Below are 12,216 nucleotides of genomic sequence, written 5' to 3'. Positions count from 1 at the left end.
ATCTGTAGAGTTTTATATATCATCATAATCACTTCTTTGGATTAGCAGAACTTCAGGTGTGGTTATTCATAAATTCACTTCTCCAAGAGTATTTTTTTTCCTTTTAAATCATTGAACTTATTTATGTTTGTGACATTTTAGACTTAAGTGTTATATTTTGGAGATAGTATTTCCAGATTTTTGACTAAAACTCTGAACACCCACAGGAAAAAATTCTCTCAAACACCTCTGTCAGTAAGGTTAGCAAATGTTGAGAAAGTGTATTTGGATACCAGCTCTGCCCCAGCTAGATATCCAGGCAATGCAACCATAATAAATGAAGACCACACAGACTTGGAGCATTAAAAGTCATCCTGTTGTACGGGATGAAAGTAGGCTTTATACTAGAGCACTTTTAAAATATTTATTTCAAATTGAAATGTCGGTGTGCGTCGATGCTGCACAGCCATTGTAACATAACATTCCTACAGAAGTGGGGGAAAAAAATAAAGGGAAGAAAGGTAACTTTTCAAATCAAATTAATCTTTAGGATCAAGTACTTCCCATTCTCTACCCTAGAACAACAGTTTTCTAAATAGCAAATGAAACAATGTCTGTGTGGAAATCTATGACTATTTATCAGTATCTGGAGAACAAATCTACACTTGTAAAGAGCAGGTTAAAGAACCACCCTTACAAGCCTGATGTAAAGATTCATAGCACAATATTAGTCCTCTACGGTATGGTATGATATGCAAAATTTAAAGGCTAATGATAAAAGTTTATTACTATGTTCATAAAGCTGAGTCAGCTTTTCATCAAGAGATTCCATAAAGCCCCAAAAAGAGGCTTTCAGCTAGAAATTTTCTAAAGTCTACACTAAAACATTTAAGCTTTTCCTGCTTAATGAAATTTTATACAGGATAACTGTTTCAAAGCTTCAATGGACATATAACTATTTACAGCGAAGTTTACCTCTACGACTACACCCTTGAAAAAGTAACTCTTCTTCCATATCATCATAACATAGTTAGCATTTTTATTCACAGAATGGATTATAAAATTCCTTATTCAGGCAGAGAAAATAGAATGATTTCAATAATTGACTTGTTCTATCAATGTCTTTCCACTAGTATTTGTTTTTCCACTACTATTTGTTTTTCCACAGAACAACGATGCTAGGAACACATCTCCTGTGAAGACAGTGAACAGTATTTGCAATATGAAAAGCAGCCCACATAACTGCATTAATAAATTATATTGAAGGATAACATCAAAGATTACAATAGGTAATTTGCAAAAAAATACTGATGCTGACACCCTGTTAGCCACTGACCTGAAGTAATGAACAACGTTCCCATTTTAAAAGTAGAAAGAAACACATGATGGACTATTAAAACTATTTTTTCTCTAGCAACAGTAACTGTTCTTTTAAACCAGACTACTATTTGAAGTTAATGAAAAGAATATACTAAAGTAAACAAAATGCTGGAGAACTCTAAAGATCTAGTACCTGACGATGTATGAAAACAACTGATCCTAATAGTCGCCAGGTGCCACCCTGTCGATCTACGTGAAGCATGCGAAGTATCTGGAGAAACCGGATCCCCCTGCAAGAAAAATAGACCTTAAATAAAACTAATGATTGAGAACAATACTGCTCTATCTGCACATAGTTGACTATGTTTGCTAACATACTGCCAGAAAGCCAACCATATCCTGGACTGCATTAAAAGAAGCGTGGCCAGCAGGTCGAGGGAGGTGATTCTGCCCATCTACTCTGCTCTCGTGAGACCCCACCTGGAATACTGCATTCAGCTCTGGACTCCCCAACACAAGAAGGACATGGAACTGTTGGAGTGGGTCTAGAGGAGGGCCATGAAGATGATCCGAGGGCTGGAGCACCTCTCCTATAAAGACAGGCTGAGAGAGTTGGGATTGTTCAGTGTGGGGAAGAGAAGGCTCCAGGGAGACCTTCTAGCAGCCTTCCAGTACCTAAAAGGGACCTACAAGAAAGCTGGAGAGGGACTTTTTGCAAGGGCATTTAGTGATAGGACAAGGGGCAATGGCTTTAAACTGAAAGAGGGGGGATTTTGATTAGATCTAAGGAAGAAATTTTTCACTCTGAGAGTGGTGAAGCCCTGCAAGAGGTTGCCCAGAGAAATTGTGGCTGCCCCATCCCTAGACTAACAAATCACATATGAGTAACTGGGTATATGAACCCCACGTTCTGTTATTTTTGATATGTCATTGGAATAAGAAGTTTAATTTGCTGGAAACTTTAAAATATTCACTTAAAACCTGTTAATTAAAACATGAGTCCAAGAACAATTACAAGACTACCAAATACATGAGTGTCAACAGACTTATATAATGTAACAGCTCATTGGTTGCTTATGTCAGAAGGAGAGATTTACATGTAGCTCCCCTGTACAGTTATTAGAGACACCTCTTGATGCCTTGACGCAACGGCAGTTCTTGATTTTCCTGTGTCTGTTGTATCTGAGATGGTTTGGGCTGTTACTGCCAAGCACTGACATACATGTTATAGGCTGGCAGTTTTACAAATAAAAGATTTAAAAAATAAGATAGTGAACAAGAAACTCCAGATACCCAGCCTCTGAACATGCACAACCCATTTCCTCTGAAAAGAAAAAAGAGTTTGGTTGGAAAGAAGACCATTTTTATCAATTTGGTGAACTTAAAACATTAAGGACAGAAGGCTATAGGACTCTGCTGGGAACTCTGCAATGCTACTAGGTTTCAGTCTCACCAGTTGCTGCAGGGATCAAAATGTCAACCTGTCGAAGGGTCTGGAGCTTGCAGCTTTATTCTACAGGAAAAAAACCTAACATGCATGCAACCATGCTTTCTGAGATTGCTGGGATTTAAGGGAGGTCCAAAGAGGACCATAACAATATACCTTAAAAGCAACAAAAGCAAAGGCAAGGGTATGAGAGTCATACCTTATTAATTCAAAAACAGCCACTCATATCACAGTTCTGAGGAAACCTGATGGGACTAAGACTTGCTTGACCCAGATGTTTTTAAAATGGGGCAATAACAACACTGCAGAGATGTGGGTTAAGTTTCTCTGGCAGAAAGCACTCTGAGTTGTAGGACAGTTACTGTATAATTTAATATCAGGTAAGGCTGCAATGAGTCCAAAGCCACCTGGATTCACATATAAACACACAGCAGGCCTTTTCATTAAAGTCCTTCCTACACTTCTAGCTAAACAAAACAAAATCTTTGGAATTTTTATATTCACCCTCCTCTTCTCCTATATGAGCTGTTAAATCACATTCATGCACCTTGTGTAAGTCTTTATCATCATGTAAGGATGAATGTTCTATGGTAATAGTTACATGTATAAAGTATTTTTAAGACAGTTCCCACCAGTGCTTGTCTACACAGCTAGACAGTTTAGACGGAACTATACGTTCTCACTTCCCAGTGATTAGACTGCAATGGAAATCAGAGGCTTGTAACAGAACATGCGGCACACCTTGCAAGTTAAGTTAGAAGTGGGAAGTACACCTACCCTGCTTATCTTTCCTTCCTTCTATTTATCCACTTTACTTCCCAAAACGAGCTTGCAGTACTTGATGCAAGCTGAACAAACATTGTAGACATCAAATGTTTCTGGTTCATGTATGGTGTAAGTTACTTGTGCCAAAAAAATCCACCAAAGCGAAATTACTCTTTAAACAAAGTAATTACTTGTACTCAAAAAGTACCGAGTTAAGTGCTGTCTGGATTACTTCTTAAATAAACCAATGTTCTGTAATACTCTTTTGTCTCAGAAAGAGAGTTATTTGATGTTTTATATAGGACATAATGTTTCTTTAGTTTTTTTCCTTTTGGCTTCAGCATTCACACCATTCTTCATATGCCTTGTATCTGCATTCTTGTTTCCCAACCAGTGACCAAGCACAAAAACACACAGTCTTCCACTGCCCAGTGTTTCCATATAATAATTTCTGCTATAATAGGAAAATTACATATACATCTAATCAGAAACTAGGAAATTAGATATACATCTAATATAGCTCTGCAGTTGTGAAGAGCTACAATCACTAGAAGAACATACCTTATTGCAGAGGTGGCAAACACCTGTCCATTAGATCCTATGCTTAGAACAATAATTGAGGCTACTACCACAATTAGATCTGTTTTTAAATAAAAGAAAAAAAAAAGAAAGAATGTATTAAATGTTAGCTCTCAGCACTGAATCACACAACAAATAGAGACTAAGGAAAGCACTTTAAAAAAGAAATTAAGTTGGCTGAAATTTAGTGGGCAGGAAGTTAATGTAATAGTTTCACATCAAAAAAAACCAATGACTACAGTTTCTTCCATGATGAATTTAATAATGGAAATTTTAAAGATCCTGACAGATCAGGCAGCCTGACACAAACACAACCAAGGCAAAGGCAGATGTACACCCTAGAAATGAATCCACATTTTGGCCCAAGGCTCTTGATTTAAGAGGGAAAGTAAGGCTTTGCTTCCATCAGTAATGAAAGACATACAGACAAGTATATACAGATACCCACACATACACTTCATTTTAAAATGGCATCAAAGCTGTAAAGCCAAGCTTTCAAAGTTTAGGGAGCTGTCAGAATGAACATTGCCTAAAAAGAATCAGAGTTGTTGGTTTTCTTTGTGATACAGTCTCTAATTGTATGAGGAAATAATTGTTTCCAGAGTTCCATTTTTTTCCCACAACTCCACAGTTTACACAGTTCCAGCATTATGCAATGCAAACGATGGACTGTGTTCACAGTGCCAGCATCCCTTATTTTCTCTTATCCTAGTTCAGCAAACTGGGCTATTGCTTTTAATTATTGAACCCTACTCTAACATTATTCTGAGAAGACCTTTGTCTGATTTCCTCATGGGTATTTCTGTTGTAATCCTCTTTAGAGCATCTAAATGCTTAATTTCTAAATTCTAACCAGAAAATAAAGGATACTATTATAAATGGGTAGCAAATGTAGACAGAATGAGGAAAAGTTTTGGTAAATTTTCCTTGCCAGTTTCAAACAAGCACTACCTTATTCTTCAGAGCACTTAACGTTATATAGCACTTCAAAAAAAACCAGTGCCTGCTGACTTCACTTGCAGCTGTGAGAGCTCAGAACCTCTGTAACCTGACTTCAAAGTCTTCATTTGGACACGCAGAAAATGAGGCACACTTGTGAAAACTGATTTAAATGACTGCCACAGTTTCCATGTGATGCCTAGGCAAGATGCAGGATAGAATCCAACTTCAGAGGCAACAAGAGGTGCCTTCAACAAGAGTAACCTTTTTTTCCTCTCCTTCAAACATTCTCCTGCCTCATTCACAACCGTGTAGTTGCTGCAACAAATACTGCAGCAGTTCTACAACTAGAGAGTTCTTCACTCTCTAACTTGGATTATTTTCCAGCATCAGTATGATTTTTGCTGCAAATGCAGGATTCCTCCCCAGGGGATAACATTCAATCGGTTTAAAGACTGTACTACAATAACTGTACATTTAAGAAAATGAAAATAAATATAGGAAAGGATAAGTTAAAGCTACAGAAAGAGTTTCCATTTTGGGATGCTCTAACTTTTGGGTATCCAACTTTCCAAACTTTTTATGCTGTTCCTTTATCATGTACTTGTGTGAACATTTGTAAACACTCAGAATTTAGGGAGGGTTTTCTTCCGGTCACATCATAATACAGATCCATGCCCTAAGCAAGTGAGGCACCTGATGTCCTTACTAAATTTTCAGACATACACATACGATAACAAGCAGTGAAAGAGGAAAAGACTGACACTTAGGAAATGACTTTCGATCAGCTGGTGACACTAACATAGATTTTTCACTTGTAATTTCTACTTTTCTGAAAGTGTGTTCTACCTGGTAGAGATATTTATTTTTTTTCTCCAAAACCTGTTCTTCTGTATCTGCTTCTCTCTGTTCCTAGTTTTCATGCCAGTTGCCAGTCTTTAGGCTTCTCATACTAACCTCAGTTTCCTGGTTCAAACAGTCCTGTTTTACACTCTAGGTCTGTAGCCTGTCCTTCTGCCCTTAGACTGCCACCTTTCAATCCCATGTATTTTCAGCCGCTACTTTTTGCCTTCAGCCTCCTGCTTGCTTGTTAGTCTCTTCATGTGTCCTTCTCCCAGACCCTTACATCAGCATCCATCCTCCCGTTCTTTCATTGAACCAGTATGTCCCAGTCCATTCCTCCTACCCTGCCACTTCACCTCACCATTTAAGCCTAGTATTTTGCCCTTCCGTGTGCCCTGGGAAGTTTCAGGAAGAGCATTATAAAACCAAAATTAACAGATTTTCCACCTCCAGCCTCAGCGCTGCTGCTCAGAGAAACCTGAAATGTGAAGTGTGCAGGCTCGCTGCAGATTGAATCTTTGAAGAATACAAGAGCCTTCTCTAGGAGGGTGTTTAAGCACAAACAAGCTACCAATTTTTCAGAGGTTTATTAGTCAGCCTGGAGTTGACTTTCAGTAACAATCAAAAAGCCATTTTCTCATTAAGTCTCAAGTATTTGCTTCAAAGTGTGGAAGTGCTAGTGCTTCTCCATAAGAAATCACCAGAATTGCCTTTTTCAGGAAAAGCTTATATATTTTGCATGAAATGTCTCCACAAGACTCAAACTGAAGCAGATGCTTGGCATGGAAAATGTCAGGATAAAGAGCCAACATTTGTTTATATAACTTTTTCAACTCTAACAAGCATTATTATCTAGATTATCATTACATTAGTACTAGTGTCATTTTTTTAAAAATAAAGTGTCAGGAAGCCTTGGTAATTTTAAAAACTGAATTCCAGTAATTCATAAAGAGCAATACATAGATATCCTTCTCGAACATTCTACCTAGTTACATGTTTGCAAACATGTCTGTATATACATGAGGTGTAGAGAGACAAAAATGACCAAGCATCTTCTCTGCAGTATGTGCACTACATACATAGACGACAGACTCACACAAATCACATTTCTTGCAATCTAGCATGTGTAGTACACAGCTTTGAAAAGCTCATCCACTGTTGGTGCACTGTCCCCATGGCTTACTCTTAGGTTCTGAATCCTCGAGAAATTCCAAACAGCTGCCATTTTTATCTAAAATTCAACTTGCCAGTGAAATATTACTTAGTTATGCATAAACCAGCACAGCCCATAGCAACACCTATAACGTAGCTTACCTGAGTGCTGCTTTTTTTTGAGAAAATCGCTGGCTTGTTTGCAATGTTCTCACAAGTTTACTGTCTAGGATGCAATTCTCAGCTTTTTGATGAAAACCAGTTAAAAATTTTTAAGTTTAAAACAGTAAAAATATTTGCATTTGCGTTTTAATTTTTAGTTGCCATAGTATTTTACAGAATGTAAATTGCCCTCAGCTTGCAGGTGTGTTCTCAGTAGTCTGGAGATAATATGACTCCCATAAAGACTTAAATTAAACAGATTATTTGCACATATTTGAATTTGATTTACACTGCATTCTTTTTTGCTGAACATTTGCGTTCTATTGGCACTTCATAAATTAGGTTTATACAAGGTAAATCAAGCTTTATACACCAGGTGCTGATGCTTTTTCAGAGCTGTATACATAATCAATTAAAGGTGCTCATAAACAAAGTTCTATTGTCCTTAAGGACAATATGAAATGGACATACATATGTGGACTCAGATCTTTACACCAGTAATTTATGACCCCCTTATGTCTTTCAAACTACATACTGTCAAAACCAGGAGATACAAAAGTTAATAAATAAATTGGTTCTTTGTGACATTTTCTGCAACAACAGCAAAAGGATAAAAGAGGTTATGAAAGGACATTCTCTTGATTTTGCCTGTGCTTGGAACCTGCCTCTCATAAAACCCGAATTAGGCTGGGATTTTCAGCAGCATTCAGCTCCTAACCTAAGCCTACTGAAAGAGTAAGCAATGGAAGTGTTAAATCAATATTTAGGAAAGGTATCACTATTACTGCTGCTGCCTTGAGCACCGCACACTCTTTAAACACGCTCATTCTGTGAACTAGGGGATGAAGAAGCACGGAGAGACAAAGTGATTCTTTTAGGGATTCTTGGTATGCTGCAAATGAATTCAAACTATCTCTCCTGACAGGTTCTTCAATTATACAATTGTCTTCTGTCATTTACATGTAATCACCTATAATCTGTCTGCAAAGAGGAGAAAAAATAGACTAACTTTAGAAAATCTAGCTAGAAACAAAAAATTTTGATTTACAAGGTAGAGAAATTGCATCATTTTCCATTTTAGATAAAATTTTAAAAGACTATTCAAGAAATAGTGTGTCCTTAACATTTTCCTTCCCCAGTTATGGAAGTTGCATGTGTAACATACTATTTTATGCAGCATGGAATGCAATAATACTAAACAATTTTATAAAAGAAAGTAATAACTAGGTTTGACTGCTAAATCTCTTTCTGGTAATACACACCAAAATGATTTTTATTTACAATTAGACAGGGGAAAAAAAGGAAATAGAATGGGAGAAACTAAATAAGTTAAAAATTGATACCAATTTGAACTTTCTAAGAATTAATCCAAATTTTAGTGTGAACAAAAACTCATAAAAAATCTCTGTGATATCAAAGACATTTCAATGATATTTTCTGTTTTTAAAATAAAGACTTTTGTATTAATGCAAAAGTAAAATGAAGACCTTATTTTTTATATTCTCTTCTAATCCTTTCTTTTTCTAGTGTTTGTATTTTATTCTTGTAAATTCGAAAATGACAGGATGAGTCAGTATGTTTCTATTAGTCACAGCAAACGCATTTCCGAAATTTAGTGCTTTTGGATTAGTGTAGACACAGCTCCATCTGCATTTGATATAGATTCATAGATTCATAGATTCATAGATTTCTAGGTTGGAAAAGACCTTAGAGATCATCGAGTCCAACCATCCCTAATCCCCATTAAACCATATCCTCAAGTAGCTCATCCACCCTATTCTTAAACACATCCAGGGATGAGGACTCAACCACCTCCCTGGGCAGCCTATTCCAGTGGCTGACAACCCTTTCAGAGAAGAAATACTTCCTAACATCCAACCTGAATCTCCCCTGACTAAGCTTATGCCCATTTCCTCTTGTTCTATCACCTGTCACTAATGTAAAGAGTCCTTCCTCCACCTCCCCACCGTCTTTTCTCAAGTATTTATAGGCCGTAATCAGGTCTCCCCTCAGCCTCCTCTTTTCCAGGCTAAACAGCCCCAACTCCCTCAGCCTCTCTTCATAAGTTTTATTTTCCAGCCCCTTGACCAGTTTGGTCGCCCTTCTTTGGACTCGCTCCAGGAGCTCAATATCTCTCTTAAAGCGAGGGGCCCAAAACTGGACACAATATTCCAGGTGCGGCCTCATATGTAAAAACAAATCTTGATTTTAAATGTATTGTATTCTTAGGGGAATTTTAAATGTAAAAACAATACTGATACCTTTAAATGCACAACCAGCTGTAGTCATTCTTAGATTTTCTTAACAAAACACACTGCATCTTCTCCAAGGGCTATACAAATATTAATGTTTATTGTGGTAGATGCACAACATCAGTACACAGAACCACTATCAAACCGAAATCATGGCTTAATGGGACTGTCACATTTTCTTCTGCACCTGTGTACTCTGATACACCTACCTAAGAAGCATTTCTTAAGTGAAAGAGAAGTCAAGAACATGATTAGGAGAAAAAAAATGTTATCTGTAAGCTTCATGGTTAGATGATGAAACCAGATCAGCTCTAGAAGCAGCTGAAGAATTTGTTTGTATGTAATGAAACACTTCTTTCTCAATAGCCCAAAACTGTGTACATTAATCTTGTTACATTAATCACTGCCCACATCCAGATGCATAATAGAATACGTTGTTTCCTGAGTTTTTGCACCAAGTTTCATAAAGTCACAGATGGTTAAGGAAACATCAGCTCATTCTCTCCCCTTTTCACCTATCCCACTTTGCTCTATTTAAAACTCAATGAGTTGATGTTTCAGCAACATAAAATTCGCAGCTCTACTGGAGTCTATATAAAATCACAGACTTAAAACAGAAACACTGATTTTATGGTCTACTACAGTTTCGTCTGAACATGACCTTTTGATAATCCCTCACTGTTCCACAGGTTCTATTAGTCACCTCTTCCCCTAAATTCTCTCCTACTCCAGAGATGCTGCCACAATAGCTCCTCAAACCATCTAAAATTGCTTAACTTTAGTACTACCCAGGGGAATTTTTCCTGAGTTATACTTTGCACGTTTCCATGTTTTTCCCAATTTATACTCACCTTTGTGTTTGCTTTCTACAGCAGACCTAAGGAAGAATTTTTGTGTTCAAAATCTTGTAAATTTTCTCCAATTATACAAGTAGATTTAATAAAGATTTCTTCACTTTACAAACTGCTTTTCTTTAGCTGATGTCTGCCTCTGTCTCACAGCCATATTTTAAATGTTCAGTTCTAGCAATTCAAAAGAAGAAATAATTGCACAGGTTCACAAAGTAGGTAAAATCCTGAGTGACCGACATAGCCCAGAATTGCAATATGATCTCTGCAGTAGTTGACATCTTTACTTTAAAATGGATGATAACAGCAAAGTTCAGGATAAAAAAAGAGTTTAAATCTTACCGATAATTGATATTGGCTTTCTGGCAAACCGTATTCTTCCCTGGAAGCCAACATACTTACTCCTGCAGCCTGCAGACCACAACCGGACCACATATTCAGCACCAAAAAATACAACCAGAACTATTTCCTATCAGAATTAAAAGGACAAAATATCAGTTTTTTTCATTAAATGACAGACAACAGTTTGCACATCTAATTTATTCCTATGACTAATACAAATCAGCTTGTTGAGATGAAAGATGCAATAAAAAGGATTGTGCCAAATCTGTTCACTCTTTATATGCATATGCCAGCCAATAGGTAAAATGGAGATATAATCTGTTCCTGAATGTCATTTGCATGAATAAAAGGATGGCTTAAGCTCCATTTCGTCAATATACCATAGGGAAAAACACAATATTATTCTTTTGTTTCTTTCCAAAACTTGAAATTTTTAAAGATAAGGAATGGAGAGAGGCTACAAGCATATCATTCCTAAAACCAACAGGCCTATGGAATGTTTCTAGATCATTAAACAGAATTTATAAACATAAAATATGTCAACTCTGTATAATCAAAATAGAATCATAGAATATGTCAGGTTTGAAGGCACTCAAAATGCTCATCACATCCAACTCCCAGCTCCTCGCAGGACTATCTAAAACTAATTCATGTGACTAAAATTGTCATCCAGACACTCCTCAAACTCAGTCAGGCTTGGTGCTCCCTGGGGAACCTGTTTCAGTGACCAATCACTGTCTCAGCAAAGAACCTTTTCCTGATATCCAATCTGAATTTCCCCTGATGCAGCTTCATTACATTTCCTTGTGTCCTATCACTGCTCACTCTAGAGAAGAGATCAGTGCTTTCCCCTCTGCTGCCCCTCTTGAGGAAGTTGTACACCACGATGAGGTCACCCCTCAGCCTTCTCTTCTCCAAGTTGAACAAATCAAATGACCTCAGCTGCACCTCATAAGTCTTGCCCTCAAGGCCTTTTGCCATCTTTGTTGCCTTCCTCTGGACACACTCTAATAGTATGATGATGCCCTTCTTAAATTGAGGTGCCCAAAACTGCTCAAGGTAGGGCCACACCAATGCAGTATAGAGTGGGACAATCACCTCCCTCGACCACAGAGCTATGCTGCACTTGATGCATTCCAGAACATGGTTGGCCCTTTTGGCTGACAGGACACACTGTTGTCTCATATTCAACTTGCCATCAACCCAGACCTCCAGATCTCTTTCCATGGGGCTGCTCTCCAGCCTCTCATCCCCAAATTTGTATTTATAACCAGGATTGTCCCTTCCCAGCTGGAGAATCCAGCACTTGCTCTTGTTAAATTTCATATGGTTGGTGACTGCCCAGCTCTCTACTCTATCCAAATCTCTCTGTAAGGCCTCTCTATCCTTGAGGGAGTCCACAGCTCCTCCTAGTTGGCAAACTTACTTAATATACATTTGATTCCCACGTCCAGATAATTTATAAAAACATTAAAGAGCACTGGCCCTAAAACTGAGCCTTGGGGAACCCCACTGGTGACTGGCTGACAGCCTGATGTAACCCCATTTACTATAACCTTTTGAGCCCAACCCATCAGCTAATTGCTCA

At 37.7% G+C, this 12,216-nt stretch overlaps 1 protein-coding gene across 1 annotated transcript in view; it reads right to left on the bottom strand.

Annotated features, from left to right (window-relative positions):
- Positions 1-12,216, bottom strand: part of LOC104384326 (potassium voltage-gated channel subfamily KQT member 1) — a 517,279-nt gene that overhangs the window by 458,888 nt on the left and 46,175 nt on the right. The window contains exons 3-5 of the mRNA XM_086610471.1: positions 10,629-10,755; positions 4,073-4,151; positions 1,493-1,589 (exon numbers count right to left, since the gene is read on the bottom strand). Coding sequence (XP_086466597.1) covers positions 1,493-1,589; positions 4,073-4,151; positions 10,629-10,755 — 303 coding nt within the window. The remainder of the gene's footprint in view (positions 1-1,492; positions 1,590-4,072; positions 4,152-10,628; positions 10,756-12,216) is intronic.

This window comes from Tauraco erythrolophus, chromosome 4, assembly GCF_009769465.1.
Source record: "Tauraco erythrolophus isolate bTauEry1 chromosome 4, bTauEry1.pri, whole genome shotgun sequence".
In the NCBI taxonomy this organism is placed as follows: domain Eukaryota; kingdom Metazoa; phylum Chordata; class Aves; order Musophagiformes; family Musophagidae; genus Tauraco; species Tauraco erythrolophus.
This window is presented reverse-complemented; position numbering and strand designations above follow the sequence as displayed.